An 18495-nucleotide genomic window follows, 5' to 3' on the forward strand; every position below is an offset into this window, starting at 1 on the left:
ACACAATAGCATTAAACAATTAGTCCTCCACAGCAATATTCATGTAAATCTCCAGGAAGCCACAATATTAAACACCACCTGAATAGTCCGAAAGCTCCTAGAAATTAAGAAATGAGTGTGCTTGTCTATGCCTGTATGTCAGGCATTACCAGCTTGAGCCGAGAATTTAAAAAAAAAACAATAACAATAATATTATTATATTAATATTATATCAATAATATTATTAATAATCCAACAAAATCAGGTTTCAGACTGCAAATGTGGAAATGTTAGAGATCTAGAAGATTATAAGGCTACTAGGAAGGAACTTAAGAAGGAAATTAGGAGAGCCAGAAGGGGCCATGACAAGGCCTTGGTGGGCAGAATTAAGGAAAACCCCAAAGGCAGAATTTCAGATGGTGACGAAAGGGCATACAGGAGTGAGATATACCCATTAGTGGAGTGGTGTCACAGCAACAACCTTGCACTCAGAGAGCTGATTGTGGACCTCAGGAAGGGTAAGACAAGGGAACACAAACCAGTCCTCAGTGTGGTCAGAAATGGAGACATTGAGCAATTTGGGTGTCAATATCTCTGAGGACCAAACCTGGATGCAACATATTGATGCAGCTATAAAGGCAGGAGGACAGCAGCTATATTTCATTAGGGTTTTGACGAGATTTGGTTTGTCAACTAAAACGCTCTAAATAGCATTGGAACAGACAAGTTAGAAAAGCGTTTAATTGGAGTAAGGAGAATTATGAGGCTATCAGGCAGGAAATTGGAGGCTTAAATTGGAAACAGATGTTCTCAGGGAAAAGTACGGAAGAGATGTGGCAAATATTCAGGGGATATTTGTGTAGAGTTCCATATAGGTACGTTCCAATGAGACAGGGAAGTTATGGTAGGGTACAGGAACCATGGTGTACAAAGGCTGTAATAAATCTAGTCAAGAAGAAAAGCTTACAAAAGGTTCAGAGAGCTAGGTAATGTTAGAGATCTAGAAGATTATAAGGCTACTAGGAAGGAGCTTAAGAAGGAAATTAGGAGAGCCAGAAGGAGTCATGAAAAGGCCTTGGCCAGCAGAATTAAGGAAAACCCCAAGGCATCCTACAAGTATGTGAAGAGCAAGAGGATAAGACGTGAAAGAATAGGACCTATCAAGTGCGACAGTGGGAAAGTGTGTATGGAACCGGGGGAAATAGCAGAGATACTTAATGAATACTTTGCTTCAGTATTCACTATGGAAAAGAATCTTCGTGATAGTAGTGATGACTTACAGTGGACTGAAAAGCTTGAGCATATAGAAAGAGGATGTGCTGGAGCTTTTGGAAAGCATCAAGTTGAATAAGTCGCTGGAACTAGACTAAATGTACCCCAGGCTAATGTAGGAGGTGAGGGCGGAGAACACTGAGCCTCTGGCAATGATCTTTGCATCATCAATGGGGATGGAAGAGGTTACGGAGTATTGGAGGGTTGCGGATGTTGTTCCTTTATTTAAGAAAGGGAATAGAGATAGCCCAGGAAATTATAGGCCAGTGAGTCTTAACTCAGTGGTTGGTAAATTGATGGAGAAGATCCAGAGAGGCAGGATTTATGAACACTTAGAGAGGTATAATATGATTAGAAGTAGTCAGTATGGTTTTGTAAAGGGCAGGTCGTGCCTTACGAGCCTGATTGAATTTTTTGAGGATGTGACTAAACACAGATGAAGGAAGAACAGTAGATGTAGTGTATATGGATTTCAGCAAGGCATTTGATAAGGTACCCCATGCAAAGTTTACTGAGAAAGTAAGGAGGCATGGGATCCAAGGAGACATTGCTTTGTGGATCCAGAACTGGCTTGCCCACAGAAGGTAAAGTGTGGTTGTAGACAGGTTATGTTCTGGATGGAGGTCGGTCACCAGTGGAATGCCTCAGAGATCTGTTCTGGGACCCTTACTCTTCATGATTTTTACAAATGAACTGGATGAGGAAGTGGAGGGATGGTTTAGTAAGTTTGCTGATGACGCAAAGGTTGGAGGTGTTGTGGATACTGTGGAGGGCTGTCAGAGGTTACAGCGAGGCATTGACAGAATGCAAAACTGGGCTGAGAAGTGGCAGATGGAGTTCAACCCAGATAAGTGTGAAGTGGTTCATTTTGTTTGGTCAAATATGATGGCAGAATATAGTATTAATTGTAAGACTCTTGGCAATGTGGAGGATCAGAGGGATCTTGGGGTCCAAGTCCAAAAGACGCTCAAAGCAGCTGCACAGGTTGACTCTGTGGTTAAGAAGACGTATGGTGTATTGGCCTTCATCAATCGTGGAATTGAAGTTAGGTGCGGAGAGGTAATGTTGCAGCTATATAGGACACTGGTCAGATCCCACTTGGAGTACTGTGCTCAGTTCTGGTCACCTTACTATCGGAAGGATGTGGAAGCCATAGAAAGGGTGCAGAGGAGATTTACAAGGATGTTGCCTGGATTGGGGAGTATGTTTTATGAGAATAGGTTGAGTGAACTCGGCCTTTTCTCCTTGAAGCGAAGGAGGATGAGAGGTGACCTGATAGAAGTGTATAAGATGATGATAGGCATTGATCATGTGGATAGTCAGAGGCTTTTTCCCAGGGCTGAAATGGTTGCCACAAGAGGACACAGGTTTAAGGTGCTGGGGAGAAGGTGCAGAGGAGATGTCAGGGGTAAGTTTTTTACTTAGAGTGGTGAGTGCGTGGAATGGGCTGCCGGCAACGGTGGTAGAAGCAGATACAATAGGGTCTTTTAAGAGGCTTTTAGATAAGTACAAGGAGTTTAGTAAAATAGAGGGCTATAGGTATGCCTGGTAATTTCTAAAGTAGGGACATGTTTGCCACAACTTTGTGGGCCAAAGGGCCTGTATTGTGCTGTAGGTTTTCTATATTTCTATGTTCGATGTTTCTAATGTATTACATTCTGTGCTCCGAGGATCAATACCACATCAGCCACTGCAGTACATCGTTCCTGGGATGTATAACGTCATCAGTTATTCTTTTAATGTGTTGAGATAATTGTTGCTTTGTGCATCTGACATAAGTTTTGATCATTACCATATCTGAACTTGCTTCTGTGTTTAGGGCATGCTTGTGATCCCCGTTCTTTCGTCTGTTCTGAAAAACAACAGCCTCTGGGATTCACCGGAATCATTTAATGCAAGCCATTTCCTTGATGAAAATGGATGTTTCAAAAAGAATGAAAATTTTGTGGCTTTCTCAGCAGGTATACATATACAGTTATTTATTTTATTGCCTTTTCTCTCTGCCTACCTGCAAGAGGACCACAACCTTGTCATAGCGTTTGGAGGCTTGCATGCCTCAATGACCCAGAGATCTATATTGGAAGGAGAAAGGGCTTTATGCATTGGCGCTGGGTAGGGTCACCCATGTCAAACAGATTAAAGGGCAGAGGCCAGACCAACAGCAGTCCACCAGTCATCCAGGTTCCAGGGTTCAGCTCAGGGCGAACAACTCTGACCGGTAATGAAACCTGATAGGCAATTGAATGGCGGAGCAGACTTGATTGGCCAATTAACCTAATACTGCTTCTGTGTCTTAAGTCTTATGTTCTAAAACAGAAATAGCAATGAAGGATCCTTCTACATCTGAGTGCGTCAGTATTCCTGAGTCTTCACCAGGGACTTGCCTGACAGTAGTGAAAACTGAGCTACTGACATGATGAAGGAAGGCCTGAAGACCATCAGATCCATTATGATCGTAAACACCAACGGTGTAACAGGCTGCTGCTGTTCTCCACCCAAGGAAAGGCTGATCGCAGAATAAGTCAAAGTTCAAAGCATCACAATTCTTTGCTGAAACCCAAAATGATCCCAATCATCAGACTTGCTGCTTTCTGTAGACCTTCCTAAACTGAGGTGCTGACTCTGGGCACATTACACTAACTGGAGTCAGACAGAGCCAGACATCAAAGTGTGCGTGAAGAGATTCCTTTATACTGAAGCAGGAGTAGATTGTTCACTTCAGCACACACGAACTTCACACAGTGAGGATTACCCAATGTTGTGACTGTGAATTAAGTTACCAGAGAGACATTGAAGTCTTTACATTTCAAAGCAAGCAGCAGGTCATTATACTGGAGACACTCTTAGAATAGGCCTCTAAACACAAAGTACATCACAGTTTTATACCCTTAAAATCAACGGTAACTCAATACAGTTTCAATGTTTACAATAACATTGTTTACTTCAATACATTGGGTTGACAATGCTTCACTTAGGGCGGAATGGTAGTGTAGTGGTCAGCACAATCATTTCCAGTACCAGTGGCTTGGATTCAATTCCCGCTGCTGTCTGTAAGGCGTTTGTATATTCTCCCCATGATGGTGTGTGTTTCCTCTGGGTGCTCCAGTTTCCTCCCACAGTCCAAAGACTTACTGCTTAGTAGGTTAATTGGTCATTGTAAATGGTCCCGTGATTAGGCTGGGATTAAATTGGGGGATTGTTGGGTGAAGCAGCTCATAGGACTGAAAGGGTCTATTCCGTGCAGTATCTCAATCAAACAATAAATCAATATTATTTTTAAACACCTAAATCTTCACACCAACGCTCCTGACACCACAGATTGAATACTAATCACCATTGCTTCTCAGTTGCATTCATCCATATACAAGTATGTCAGGTGAACGGGGTGTTTCCCGGATTAAAATCAACCCCAGTCTACAGTTCCCGGAAGACCATTGTTTTGTGCTGAATTTAAAATTCAATCTACAATATATATTCAGATCTAAAGGCTGGATACTGTTGAAATTAATATTTTCTATATTCCATATCTCTAGAATACACCCAGTGTGTAAGGATTTTTGAGCTTTCCAATTTAATTTAAGAAACATCACATAAATAAGTTCGTAGTTTCTCAAAGGTGTATTCCATGATGAATCACAAGTTCAAAGTAAATTTTATGATCAAAGCATATACATATCACCATTTACAACCCTGAAATTCATTTACTTACTGGCATAGTAAGGGTACCAAGGGTAAATCATGCTTGACTAATCTGTTGGAGTTTTTCGAGGATGTAACCAGGAAGTTAGACGGGGGAGATCCAGTGGATGTAGTGTACCTCGATTTTCAGAAGGCATTTGATAAGGTCCCACATAGAAGATTGGTGGGTAAAATCAAAGCTCAGGGCATCGGGGGGAAGGCATTGACATGGATAGAAAACTGGTTGGCAGATAGAAAGCAAAGGGTAGCGGTGAATGGGTGTTTCTCGGAAAGGCAGGTGGTGACTAGTGGGGTGCCACAGGGCTCAGTATTGGGACCACAGCTGTTTACCATTTACGTTAACGATTTGGATGAACGCATAAAAAATAACATCAATTTGCTGATGATACTAAGCTGGGTGGCAGTGTGACATGTGATGAGGATGTTAGGAGAATTCAGGGTGACTTGGATAGGCTGGGTGAGTGGGCAGATACTTGGCAGATGGCGTTTAATGTGAATAAGTGTGAGGTTATCCACTTTGGGAGTAAGAACAGGAAGGCAGATTATTATCTGAACGGTGTAGAGTTAGGTAAGGGAGAAATACAAAGAGATCTAGGAGTCCTTGTTCATCAGTCACTGAAGGTGAATGAGCAAGTGCAGCAGGCAGTGAAGAAGGCTAATGGAATGTTGGCCTTTATTACAAAGGGAATTGAGTACAAGAGCAAGGAAATCCTCTTGCATTTGTACAGAGCCCTGGTGAGACCACACTTGGAGTATTGTGTACAGTTTTGGTCTCCAGGGTTAAGGAAGGACATCCTGGCTGTAGAGGAAGTGCAGCATAGATTCATGAGGTTAATTCCTGGGATGTCTGGACTGTCTTACGCAGAAAGGTTAGAGAGACTGGGCTTGTACACGCTGGAATTAAGGAGATTGAGAGGGGATCTGATTGAAACATATAAGATTATTAAGGGATTGGACAAGATAGAGGCAGGAAATATGTTCCAGATGCTGGGAGAGTCCAGTACCAGAGGGCATGGTTTGAGAATAAGGGGTAGGTCATTTAGGACAGAGTTAAGGAAAAACTTCTTCTCTCAGAGAGTTGTGGGGGTCTGGAATGCACTGCCTCGGAAGGTAGTGGAGGCCAATTCTCTGGATGCTTTCAAGAAGGAGCTAGATAGATATCTTATGGATAGGGGAATCAAGGGATATGGGGACAAGGCAGGAACCGGGTATTGAAAGGAATTGATCAGCCATGATCTCAAAATGGCGGTGCAGGCTCGAAGGGCTGAATGGTCTACTTCTGCACCTATTGTCTATTGTCTAGATAATAAATGTATAGAATTATAACCATAACAAATCAATGAAAGACTGCCTAACTCAGATGTTGAACTAGAGTGCAGAAGACAACAAGCTCTGCAAATACAAAAATAATTAAATTTAATAAAAATAAATAAATAAACATTAAATATTCGGAGCATGAGATGAAGAGTCCTTGAAAGTGAATCCATTGGTTGTGGGAACATTTCAATGATGGGACAAGTGAAGTTTTCCCCTTTGGTTCAAGAGCCTGATGGCTGAGGGGTAATAACAGTTCCTGAATCTTATGGTATGAGTCCAGAGGGTCTTGTATCTTCTTCCTGGTGGCAGCAGTGAGAAGAGAGCATGAACTCGGTGGTGGGGGTCCCTGATGATGGAACAAGGGCGGAATATATTGGGTATTGATTACTGCGAATAACTGGTCAGCACGGTTATTGATTCAGAATTTGAGTTTGGATCCAACCATGAGAGCAGCAGAATTTAAATTTTAGTAATTCAATAAAGTGGAATTTTAAGAGTTAGTTCAATAATGCCAGCTATGAAGTGACTAAAAAATGAACTGGTTGATGAATTTGGGCGCCACAGTAGCGTAGCATCTTGCACAATGCCATTACAGACTGGGTGTTCTAAGGTTCAGAGATCCATTCTGGTGCCGTTTTGTAAGGAGTCTCTGTACATCCTCCCAGTGGAATGCACATATTTTCCCCTGGTGCTCTGGTTTCCTCTCATTGTCCAAAGATATACCAGGTAGGTTAATTGGTAATTGTAAATATTCCTGTAATTGGGGCAAGGTTAATCGGGGTTGTCACAGGTTGCTGGGGTGGTGTGTCTCAAAGGGCAAGAAGGGCCTACACTGCTCCGTATCATTAAATAGATAAATAAATGTCCTTTTTAGTGTGAGAAAAGAAATCTTGGTGGGGCCTAAATGTGATACTGACACAGCTAGGAAGCTATTTAGTTCGAGGGCAATCAGAAATAAGCTATGTATGTATTTAAAAAATAGGCCTAACCTGGGCACAACATATCAGTGCAGCTCATAAGAAGGCAAGACAGCAGCTATATTTCATTAGGAGTTTAAGGAAATTTGGTCTGGCACCAAAAATATTCTCAAATTTCTACAGTTTCTACTGTGGACAGCATTCTAACCAGCTGCTACTGTACAGGATTGATGTAAGCTGCAGAGAGTTGTAAACTCAAGTCAGCTTCATCATGGTCACTCGCTTCCATAGTATCCAGGATATCTTCAAGGAGCAATGTCTCAGAAACGTGGTGTCCATCATTAAGGACCCCATCACCCTGGTCATGCCTTCTGCTCATTGCTACTATTAGGAAGGAAGTACAGAAGCCTGAAGGTACACCCTCAATGTTTTAGGAACAGCTTCTTCACCTCTGCCATCCGATTTTTCAATGGACATTGAATCCATGAACACAACCACAATATTTTTAAATTTATTATTTTTGCACTACTTAACACTTATTGTAATTAATGTATTTTTCTCTATTGTTATTGTACTGCTGCTGCAAAGACGACAAATTTCACAACATATGCCAGTAAAATTAAATCTGATTCTGAAGAAACAAAATACTGAAGGAATTCCTCCAGTGTTTATTTCTTACTCCAGATTCCAACAATGAGTATCTCTTACATCAATTAAAAGTCATTTGGGAACAGTGATTATAATATCAAAAAAGTTTTACATTCAGTTTGTAAAGAATAATACAAGTCATAAATTAGAGAGCTTAAGGTAAAAGAATCCATAGGAGTCTGTGATCATAATATGATAGAATTCACCCTGCAATTTGAGAAGAAGCTAAAATGATATGTACCCGAAGAGTGGGCTGAACGATGGCAGATGGAGTTTAATGCTGATAAGTGTGAGGTGCTACATTTTGGTAGGAATAATCCAAATAGGGCGTACATGGTAAATGGTAGGGCATTGAAGAATGCAGTAGAATACAGCAGGAATAATAGTGCATAGTTCCCTGAAAGTGGAATCTCATGTGGATAGGGTGGTGAAGAAAGCTTTTGGTATGCTGGCCTTTATAAATCAGAGCATTGAGTATAGGAATTGGGATGTAATGTTAAAATTGTACAAGGCATTGGTAAGGCTGAATTTGGAGTATTGTGTACAGTTCTGGTCACCGAATTATAGGAAAGATGTCAACAAAATAGAGAAAGTACAGAGAAGATTTACTAGAATGTTACCTGGGTTTCAGCACCTAAGTTACAGGGAAAGGTTGAACAAGTTAGGCCTTTATTCTTTGGAGCGTAGAAGGTTGAGGGAGGACTTGATAGAGGTATTTAAAATTATAAGGGGGATAGATAGATTTGATGTGGATAGGCTTTTTCCATTGAGAGTGGGGAGATTCAAACAAGTGGACATTAGTTGAGAGTTGGGGGCAAAAGTTTAGGGGTAACACGAGGGGGAATTTCTTTACTCAGAGAGTGGTAGCTGTGTGGAATGAGCTTCCAGTAGAAGTGGTAGAGGCAGGTTTGGTATTGTCATTTAAAGTAAAATTGGATAGGTATATGGACAGGAAAGGAATGGAGGGTTAAGGGCTGAGTTCGGGTCAGTGGGACTAGGTGAGAGTAAGCGTTCGGCACGGACTAGAAGGGCCGAGATGGCCTGTTTCCGTGTTGTAATTGTTATATCGTTATTACAGTGGAGGAAAGGGGATTGCAGAGGCATGAGAGAGGGGTGGCCAAAATGACTTGTAAAGAACACTGGCAGGGATGACAGCAGAACAGCAATGGCTGGAATTTCTGGGGCAATTCAGAAGGCATAGAACATGTACATCCCGAAGAGGAAGAAGTATTCTAAAGACAGAATGATGCAACCATGGCTGACAAGAGAAGCCAAAGCCAACATAATAGCCAAAGATAGGGCATATAATAAAACAAAAATTACTGGGAAGTTAGAGGATTGGAAAACTTTTAAAAACCAACAGAAGTCAACTAAAATGTCATAAAGAAGAAAATTGAATATGAAGGTAAACTAGGCAATAATTTTAAAGAGGATACCAAAGGTTTCTTCAGATATATAAAGTATATATGACAGATGAGAGTAGATACCAAACTGGTGGAAAATGATGCTGGAGAGCAGGTAATGGGGGACAGGAAAATGGCTGATGAACTGAATAAGTACTTTGCATCAGTCTTCACTGTGGAAGTCGCTGGCATATGGTGGAAGTTCCAGGTGTCAGGGGTCATGGAGTGTGTGAAGTTACCATTACTAGAAAGCAGGTTCTTGAGAAACTGAAAGGTATGGCGGTAGGTAAATCACCTGGACCAGATAGTATGCACCTCAGGGTTCTGAAAGAGGCATCTGAAGAGATTGTGGAGGTATTAGGAATGATCTTCCAAGAATCAATGGTTCTGGAGGAATGAAAGAAGTAAAATGTCACTCAACTCTCCGAGAAGTGAGAGGCAGAAGAAAGGAAACTATAGACCAATTAATCTGACCTCAGTGGTTGGGAAGATGTTGGAGTCAATTGTCAAGGAAGTAGTTTTGGGGACTTGGAGGCACATGATAAAATAGGCCATAGTCAGAATGGTTTCCTTAATAGAAAATCTTGCCTGACTAATCTGTTGGAATTCTTTGAAGAAATGACAAGTAGGATAGATAAAGGAGAATCAGTGGATGTTGTGTACTCAGATCTTCAGAAGGCCTTTAAGAAGGTGCTGCGCATAAGGCGGCTTAACAAGAGCCCGTTGTATTACAGTAAAGATTGTAGCATGGACAGAGCATTGGCTGATTGGCAAGAGGCAAAGAGTGAGAATAAGGGAGGCCTTTTCTGGTTGGCTGCTGGTGACTAGTGTGTTCCACTGGGTTCCATTTTGTGTCTGCTTCTTTTTATGTTTATGTTTTATGTTAATGACTTGGGTGATGGAATTGATGGTTTTGTGGCCAAGTTTGTGGATGATATGAAGATAACTGGAGGGGCAGGTAGTTTTGAGGAAGTAGAGAGGCTACAGAAGTACTTAGACAGATTAGGAGAATGGGCAAATAAGTGACAGATGGAATACAGTGTCGGATAGTGTGTGGTCCTGCACTTTGGTAAAATAAATAAATAAATAAACGACAAAGAGAAAATTCAAATATCTGAGCTACAAAGGGAATTGGGAGTCTTTGTGCAGGATTCCCTAAAGGCTAATTTGCTGGTTGAGTCAGTGGTGAAGAAGGCAAATGCAATGTTTGCATTCATTTGAAGCAACTAGAATAGAAAAGGATGTAATCTTGAGACTTTGTAAGGCACTGGTGAGGCCTCACTTGGAGTATTGTGAGCAGTTTTAGACCCATTATCTGAGAAGGAGAAAGTATGTGCTGAATTGGAGAGTGTTCAATTGAGGTTCATGAAAATAATTCCAGGATTGAAAGGCTTGTCATATGAGGGGTGTTTCATGGCTCTGGGCCTCTATTCACTGGAATTCAGAAGACTGAAGGGTGACCTCATTGAAACCAATCGAACGTTGAAAGGTCTCGACAGAATGGATGTGCAGAGGATGTTTCCGTGGTGGGGGAGTCTAAAACTAGAGGACATAGCCTCGGAATGGAGGGACATCCTTTTAGAATGGAAATGAGGAATTCCTTTAGCAGAGGGCAGTGAATCTGTGGAATTCATTGCCAGAGGCAGCTGTGGAGGCTGAATCATTGGGTATATTTAGAGCAGAGGTGCATAGATTCCTGATTAGTCAGGGCATGAAGGGAAACAGGAAGAAGGCAGGAGATTGGGGCTGGGAGGGATCAGCCATGATGAAATGGCACTGAGTACTTGATGGGCCAAAAAGCCTAATTCTGCACCTCTATCTTATTATCTAACTCAGAATTTTTTAACTTTATTCATGAGATAATGATGTCACCGGTATATTTATTATCCATCTCTAATCTTACCGTAAACAAAGGAACAGGAAAAAGGTCTCCAATTATGAAATATATTTTAAGTAATTATGTGCTGAGTGCTGTAACTAACCTTTTACAAATTTTTCTTCAAGAACATTTCTTTACTCTTGCAGGGAAAAGAATGTGCCTGGGAGAATCTTTGGCTCGCATGGAACTCTTCCTTTTTTTGACCACTCTCCTGCAGAACTTTGTCTTCAAGCCTGTCGTCGATCGCAAGGATATCGACACCTCACCAGATGCAAGTGGAATTCTGGTTGTACCCCATGTGTATGAGTTCTATGCTGTCCCTCGCTAAATCACCTTGAATTTTAGCAGTTGATGTTAAAGATTATTTAGTTACTTGTGTATCGTTAACATCACAAAATTTGGTTATTTCCCATTTACTCATTCTCACTGTAGTCCAACATGTCAGTCCATGGCCACCTCGTGTCAAAGTGAGACCATCCTCAGGGTGGAGCAACAGCTTATATTCAATCTGGGTAGCCTCCAACCTGACGGCATCTCCTTCTGCTAAAAAAAAAGTCCCCTTTTCCTCTTCTTCTATTCCTCACTCTCGCCTCTTAACTCTTCTCACCTATCTATCACCTCCTCTTCCCCTTTCTACCATGGTCCACTCTCCTTTCCTATCAGATTCCTTCCTACCCACCCGGCTTCGCCTATCAATTTTGAGCTATCGTTCTTCCGCACCCCCTCTTCACATTCTGACATCTTCCCTCCTCCGTTCCAGACCTGAAGGAGGGCCGCAGTCTGAAATAACGACTGTTTATTCATTTCCATTAATGCTATGTGACATGTTGATTTCCTCTGGCATTTTGTATCCATTGATTTGGATTTCGAGCATGTACAGAATCTCTCATGTTTATTATTATCCACAACTAGTGCCTTTTTGACAGTGATTATTAGTTATAAATATAGCCAACAAAAATATACAAACATTTTGGGTGGATGGGGCTCATCAGCTGTGGTTGGCAACTCATCTGGGAGAAGAAAAACACTTGACCTCAAACCCCTGCTGCCTTGCAGCAATACCCACTCATGGGGAAGCCTTCGTGAGCAAACCCCTCCTCCGCCAAATCCAGAGCTGGAGTCCACAGGCAGTCCTATGTTACTACTAAAAGCAGAATTCACATGTTTTAACCCTTTGGTTCAATTCCTCTGATGCCTCTGCATCCTCTGTAGCTGGAAGTCAAGTTGTCATTACTTCAGAGAAGAGTGGGATTCTTTGTCACACACCCAGTGAGTGTAGCTCTAATACCGAAGAGGTTTGACCCCCATCTTTAGAAGACCATTTGGTTTGGAGCTCAGCTGAATATCTGGGTGTTTGAAGCCAGAGAATATGTGCAGAAGTAGAGAGAGGATATTCAACTAAGTTTGGGAACCTGGGCGCATGTGGTGGTGAAACAGACCATAAGATAAAGGAGCAGAATTAGGCCTTTTGGCCTGTTAAGTCTGCTCCACCATTTCAACATGGCCGATCCATTTCCCCCTTGGCTGCTCAACACACATCAGTTCACTAGGCGACAGAGCCAGTGAAGCAGCACACACAACAGTGTCCCAGAGTCAGCAATCCCAGACTGAGTGTTGAAATGGCTCTGGTCAGTAAACAGAGGTTGACATCCTCAGGAACATTAATGTGTAGCACAACAGCATAATGCTATTACTGCACCAGTGACCTGCTTCATTTCCCACCGCTGTCTGCAGGGAGTTTGGACATTCTCCCTGTCGTCACATGGCTTTCCTCCAGGTGCTCTGGTTTCCTCCCACAAACCAAAGACATACAGGTTAGGCTTCGTGAGGTGTGGGTGTTAGCTCATCCACTGATTGCTATGGTCATTGAGGCAAACAACATATTTCACTCTGCTTCGATGTAAATGTGGGAAAAAAATTCAAATCTTTAATCTGCCAATGCAGCCCCGATTTGGGGAATCTATATTAAAGAAATCTTATATGTTGTATCAGTTATTCAGAAATCACAGGATATGTTGAAACCACTGTGTTATTATAAAAATCTCACATTGTGATCATCATGCTGTTGATTATAAAGAATTTGCGGTTATAATATTCTTTATTAAATATTCTTCAAATACATTTCACACTTAAAAAGATCATACTTTTCTATTTGGTCACACAGAAATAACATCAATTTAATATCAGAGTGTATACAGTATACAACCTGAAATCCTTACTCTTCACAGACATTCACAAAACAGAAAAACGCAAAGAATGAATGACAGATAACATTAGAACCCCAAAGCCTCCCTCCCCCTAACAATCAGCAGCAAAATCATCAACCCTCCCCTTCTCCCCACATGCTCCAGCAAAGGCATCAACCCCTCCCCACCACCATGCAAGCAACAGCAAATCTTGCAGAGACCATCATCGACAGTCCATCAAAACTACTGTCCATTCCAACACTTCAGCATCTCAGACATGGTGATGGAAAACCACATTAAATTTTAATAAGTCGAGACGTGTATTTACTGATTACACTAAATAAATAAAAGCTAACTTGTCAATATTCATGACCACAAGCATTTATATTACAGTCAGTACATATGATGAGCAATTTCTTACAATAATTTAGTAAACCATGCCAGGCTAGTTGGTGTGTATTTCAGGACAGCCTATTGTACACAGTAACATTACTTACTGACTGACTGACTGCCCATTACACCGCCAGCATTTAGAGCAGCAATGAAGCTCCTCCATCTCCGGTGGTGTTCGGGGCTTCCTTCATCATGTCAGTGGCTCCCTCTGGTTTCCACTAGTGACAGTCACGCAAGTCCAGATGGAGACTCAGGTATTCTGTCACACTCACATGCAGAGGGATTCTTCATGCTGTTTCCATAACAATTTTGTTTGACCAGTCAGGGTTGTTCACCCTGAGCTGAACTCCCTGAACCTGGAGGACTGGTGGACCACTCTGAATCTGGCCTTTATTCTTTGACATGGGTGACCCTACCAGGAGCCAAATCATAAACCCTGAGTCCTCTATGTTAGCTCTCTGAGTCATTGAGGCACACAAGCCTCAAACCACAACAAGGTCGTGGCCCTCTTCGAGGAGAGTAATATTTAAGGACCGGGTATTTAAATTTATCCTGTAATCTGTAAAACTCAGGAGATGACGACTATATAACAGGCAAGGTACATGCATGTATAATGGTAGCATTTGTGGTGAGCACAACACTATTACTGCGCTAGCGATCTGGGTTCAATTCCTGACACTGCAAGCAGTTTGTATGTTCTCCCCATGACTGCATGGGTTTCCTCCAGGTGCTCCAGTTTCCACTCACATTCCAGATATATGGGTTAGTAGGTTAATTGGTCACATGCGTGTAGTTGAGTGGCACGGCCCTGTTGGGCTGGAAGGGCCTATTACCGAGCTGTATCTCTAAATAAATAAATGTGTGGAATTTACTTACATATTTCCTGAGGTTGAATGTCGCTCTGGCAGACCAGCGAGGATAAAGGCTGGTGGCCCCCACCCTAAGGTAAAAGTAGAGAAGATGGGGGTGAGTGGGTAGGGAGCCTCACTTGGCTCAATCTCCTCAGGAAGTGAGGCATTACTGTGCCTTCTTATTTAAGGAGGTGATACAGAGGGACGAGGTATCCTGTAAGGGGCGTGGTTTATTCTGATTGTCGATAGTTGCTTCCGACATGATTGATTAGTTTAGAAACTGCAGCTGCTTTTCCCATTGGTTAGATGCCTGGTGTCAAATTTCAAATATCCCAGGTATATATACTAGAGAGCATGTGTGGTAGGTTCTAGCTCTCTTTTGTTTAAGGCAAGTGGTGTACATGGCCACTGGGAAGGTATGCTCTGAGCACACTGTTAACTAAGTATGTTTGTAGAATATTCAGCTTTGTAGTGTCTGTAACTTGGGGTACATGAATGTGTGGTAAAATTTTTACTGTTCGTAAATAAATGATTAATATACTCATTTGAAGCCAATGTTTTCTGTCTCATTTGCTGGACCCACGAACCTGATTCTGCGTTACATTTGGCGCTGTGAGCAGGATATGGCCTTTTGAGCAGAAATGCATTTCTTTAAGAAGTTATTTAAAAGAGTGGACCTTTGAGAGAATCAGACTCCCTGATTGAACAGATACAAGAGCAGGCTTTGGAAGTCTCGCTAATCTACTGGTGGGTTATGGGATAACAGTACATTGGTCAGACCAGTTATATTTCGCTGGGGTTGAAATGGGACAACATATTGTTTCCATACTGAAATCACTGGGATTTCCCAGGAGAAAGGATAGCTGGCGGGATACTTTCTGGCTGTTTGCAGCAATTTTAAGACATCAGTATAAAACGACAGCCGGTCACAAGAATGAATTGGAAAATCTCAGTCAATTCTGTATTATTCTGAGAGAATCACCATTGATGGCTCAGAGCAGGATCACAAAGTTAGAGGATATGAATATAAAGATATCTTGTCAGCCAATGAAACTACAGCTCTTGGGCACTGCATGCCAGGCTGGTTGGCAGCCTGACCCTGTAAGGTTTGAGCCATGATGAAGTGGGTGATGATCCTGCTACTGGGCTGGGGAACAGGGATGTCTGGCTGGATGATGAAAATGAGGAGGAGAGAGTAGAGTGGACCCTTCAATTTAATCCTCAAAATGATCATCCTGTCTTTGTGTGTAAGGTGGAAGAAGCCAGAATAAGAAGGTGGTGAAAGAGGAGGGACAGGAGGCAAAGCTGGCAGGTAATAGGTGAGAACAGGTGAGGGGGAAGGTAAGTGGGATGGTGAGAAGCTGGGAGGGGATGGCTGGAAGAGGTAAAGGGCTGAAAAGAAAAGGAATTTGATAGAAGAGGACAGTAAACAATGGGAGAAAGGGAAGGAGGAGAGGAAAGCAGAGCCAGGTGATGAAAGGTCTTGGCCCAAAATATTGACTGTTTATTCATCTCCATCGACGCTGCCTGACCTGCTATGTTCCTCCAGCATCTTGTGTACATTGTTCTGAATTTGCTCCCTGTTAGAAAACAGTCTATGCCTTTATCCTTCTACCAAAGTGCATGATTATACACTTCCCTACAGTATATTCCATCTAGAAAAAAGAAGTACAACATGACAGGTGATACCTCACTCCTCCCCCTCTCCTGGTTTTACTTATCACCTAGGCCATAGGTCGGCAACCCGCGGCTCCGGAGCCGCATGCGGCTCTTTCATCTCTGTGCTGCGGCTCCCTGTGGCTTTGGAAAATAAATGATGAGTATTTAATTAAAATGTATTTTATGTTAGTTTGTTAGTTTTTGAAATGTAATTCTAAATTTGAAGATTACGGTGATCTTGTATAATCTAAATAAAACGTGTTTTTGTCGCTATTAATATACGTCACCACTGCCAATGCCTGACACCCGCCAGTGCGCGATTTCTTTAATTTTTCGATCCAAGGTAGGCTAACTGTGGAGAATTCTAAAAAAAGAAAAGTGACTGAAGAAAACAGAACGTTTAATGATACGTGGGCAGATTCATTTGCTTTCACTGCTGACGAGACTGGTTTACCGGTATGCTTAATATGCAATGAGAAACTAGCAAACAACAAAAAGTCAAATGTCGCAAGACATTTCCAGAATAAATACGCAGCCTTTGCTCAAAAATATCCGGATGGGGATGAGAGAAAAAAAAGCCGTTTTGGAACTGATGCGGAAGGTTGATCTGAGCAAAAATCATTTCAAGAAGCGGATGAAGTCTGGAAAATCAACTACATATGCTAGTTTTGTTGCCGCTCAGGAAATAGTCAGGCACGGGAAGCAGTTTACAGATGGCGAATATATAAAAGAATCTTTCATTAAGATTTCAGAACATCTATTCACGGACTTTAAAAACAAGAGTGAAATTGTGCAGTAAATCAGGGATGTGCCCCTCTCTGCAAAGACTGTCAAAGACAGAACCATAAAACTGGCAGAAGACATCACAAGACAGCAAATTAAAGACATCAATTCAGCTGTGGCCTACTCGATTGCCTGTGATGAGTCTAAAGACAAAGGTGATATTGAACAAATAGCGCTGTTCTGTTGGTAGGTAAACTCTGCCGGGCCACACGAAGAAATGATTGAGTTGATACCTCTAAAAGGCCAAACACGGGGGGAGGACATCTGTGAGGCTGTCTTGAATTGTTTAAGAGCCAAAGGAATAAAGACCACCCACCTGGTGTCAGTAGCTACTGATGGGGCACCAAGTATGACAGGAGCGCACAAGGGATTTGTGGCTTTACTGCAGAAGTCGCTGGACAGAAAGCTGCTGACTTTTCACTGCATCTTGCACCAAGAGGCACTGTGCGCTCAAACATTTCCTCCGGAATGCACAGAAGTAATGGATGTTGTCATTCAGATTGTCAATAAAATAATGGCAAAAAGTTTAAATCACCGTCAATTCCGTTTGTTACTGGACGAGCTGGAAAGCGCATATTCTGATCTCCTGCTGCACAACAAAGTCCGGTGGCTGTCCAGAGGGGAGGTGCTGAAACGCTTTGTCGCGTGTCTGGAAGAAGTGAAAACTTTCCTGGGCAGCAAAGGGCTCACCTTTCCTGAGCTGGAACAGCCAGAGTGGCTGGAAAAGCTACACTTCATGGTAGACATGATAGCGGACCTGAACACGCTGAACACAGCTCTTCAGGGGAAAGGACGCACAGCCCTGCACATGTTGGAGGATGTTTTGGCATTCGAGCGCAAGTTGACAGTGCTTGCCAGAGATTTACAGAAAGGCACATTGTCTCACTTCCCCAATTTGAGAGAGTTCAAACAAGCTCATGACATGATAAATTCGGAGTATTTACATTCTGCAATCATCGCAATGCAAACATCGTTTGGGAAACGCTTCTGTGAGTTCAGAGAGGAAAAAAACACATTATCCTTCCCGGTCACTCCCCTAAGCATCGATCCATCCCTACTGAATACGACTGCATTGGCAGGTGTGAGTCAACCTGATCTTGAGATGGAACTGGCCGACAAAGACATATGGGTGTCCAAGTTTAGATGCTTGACAGCAGACCTTGAAGATGTTGTCCGTCAGAAGGCCGTTCTTGCTCAGAATCACAAATGGAGTGATATTGAAAACCTCCCCAAACCGGACAAACTTGTGTTCGAAACATGGAATGCTATCCCCGACATTTATGTAAACATTAAAAAGTACGCGCTTGGAGTCCTGTCGATCTCTGGATCCACATATGTATGTGAGCAGGTGTTCTCCAACATGAACTTTATTAAAAACAAACATCGCGCACGCCTCACAGATGACAGCTTGCGATCCTGTGTAAAGATGAAGGTGACGTCATACAGCCCTGATGTGCAGATGCTGTGCGCTGAGGTCCAGGAGCAGAAATCCCATTAACCAAGTATGAT

At 42.3% G+C, this 18495-nt stretch overlaps 1 protein-coding gene across 1 annotated transcript in view; it reads left to right on the forward strand.

Annotated features, from left to right (window-relative positions):
• Positions 1-15094, forward strand: part of LOC140737353 (cytochrome P450 2C23-like) — an 85176-nt gene extending 70082 nt beyond the window's left edge. The window contains exons 9-10 of the mRNA XM_073063804.1: positions 3071-3212; positions 11261-15094. Of these exons, the coding sequence (XP_072919905.1) occupies positions 3071-3212; positions 11261-11442 (324 nt within the window). The 3' untranslated portion in view covers positions 11443-15094. The remainder of the gene's footprint in view (positions 1-3070; positions 3213-11260) is intronic.
• The last annotated feature ends 3401 nt before the right edge of the window (positions 15095-18495 follow it).

Source organism: Hemitrygon akajei, chromosome 12 (genome assembly GCF_048418815.1).
Source record: "Hemitrygon akajei chromosome 12, sHemAka1.3, whole genome shotgun sequence".
Lineage (NCBI taxonomy): Eukaryota > Metazoa > Chordata > Chondrichthyes > Myliobatiformes > Dasyatidae > Hemitrygon > Hemitrygon akajei.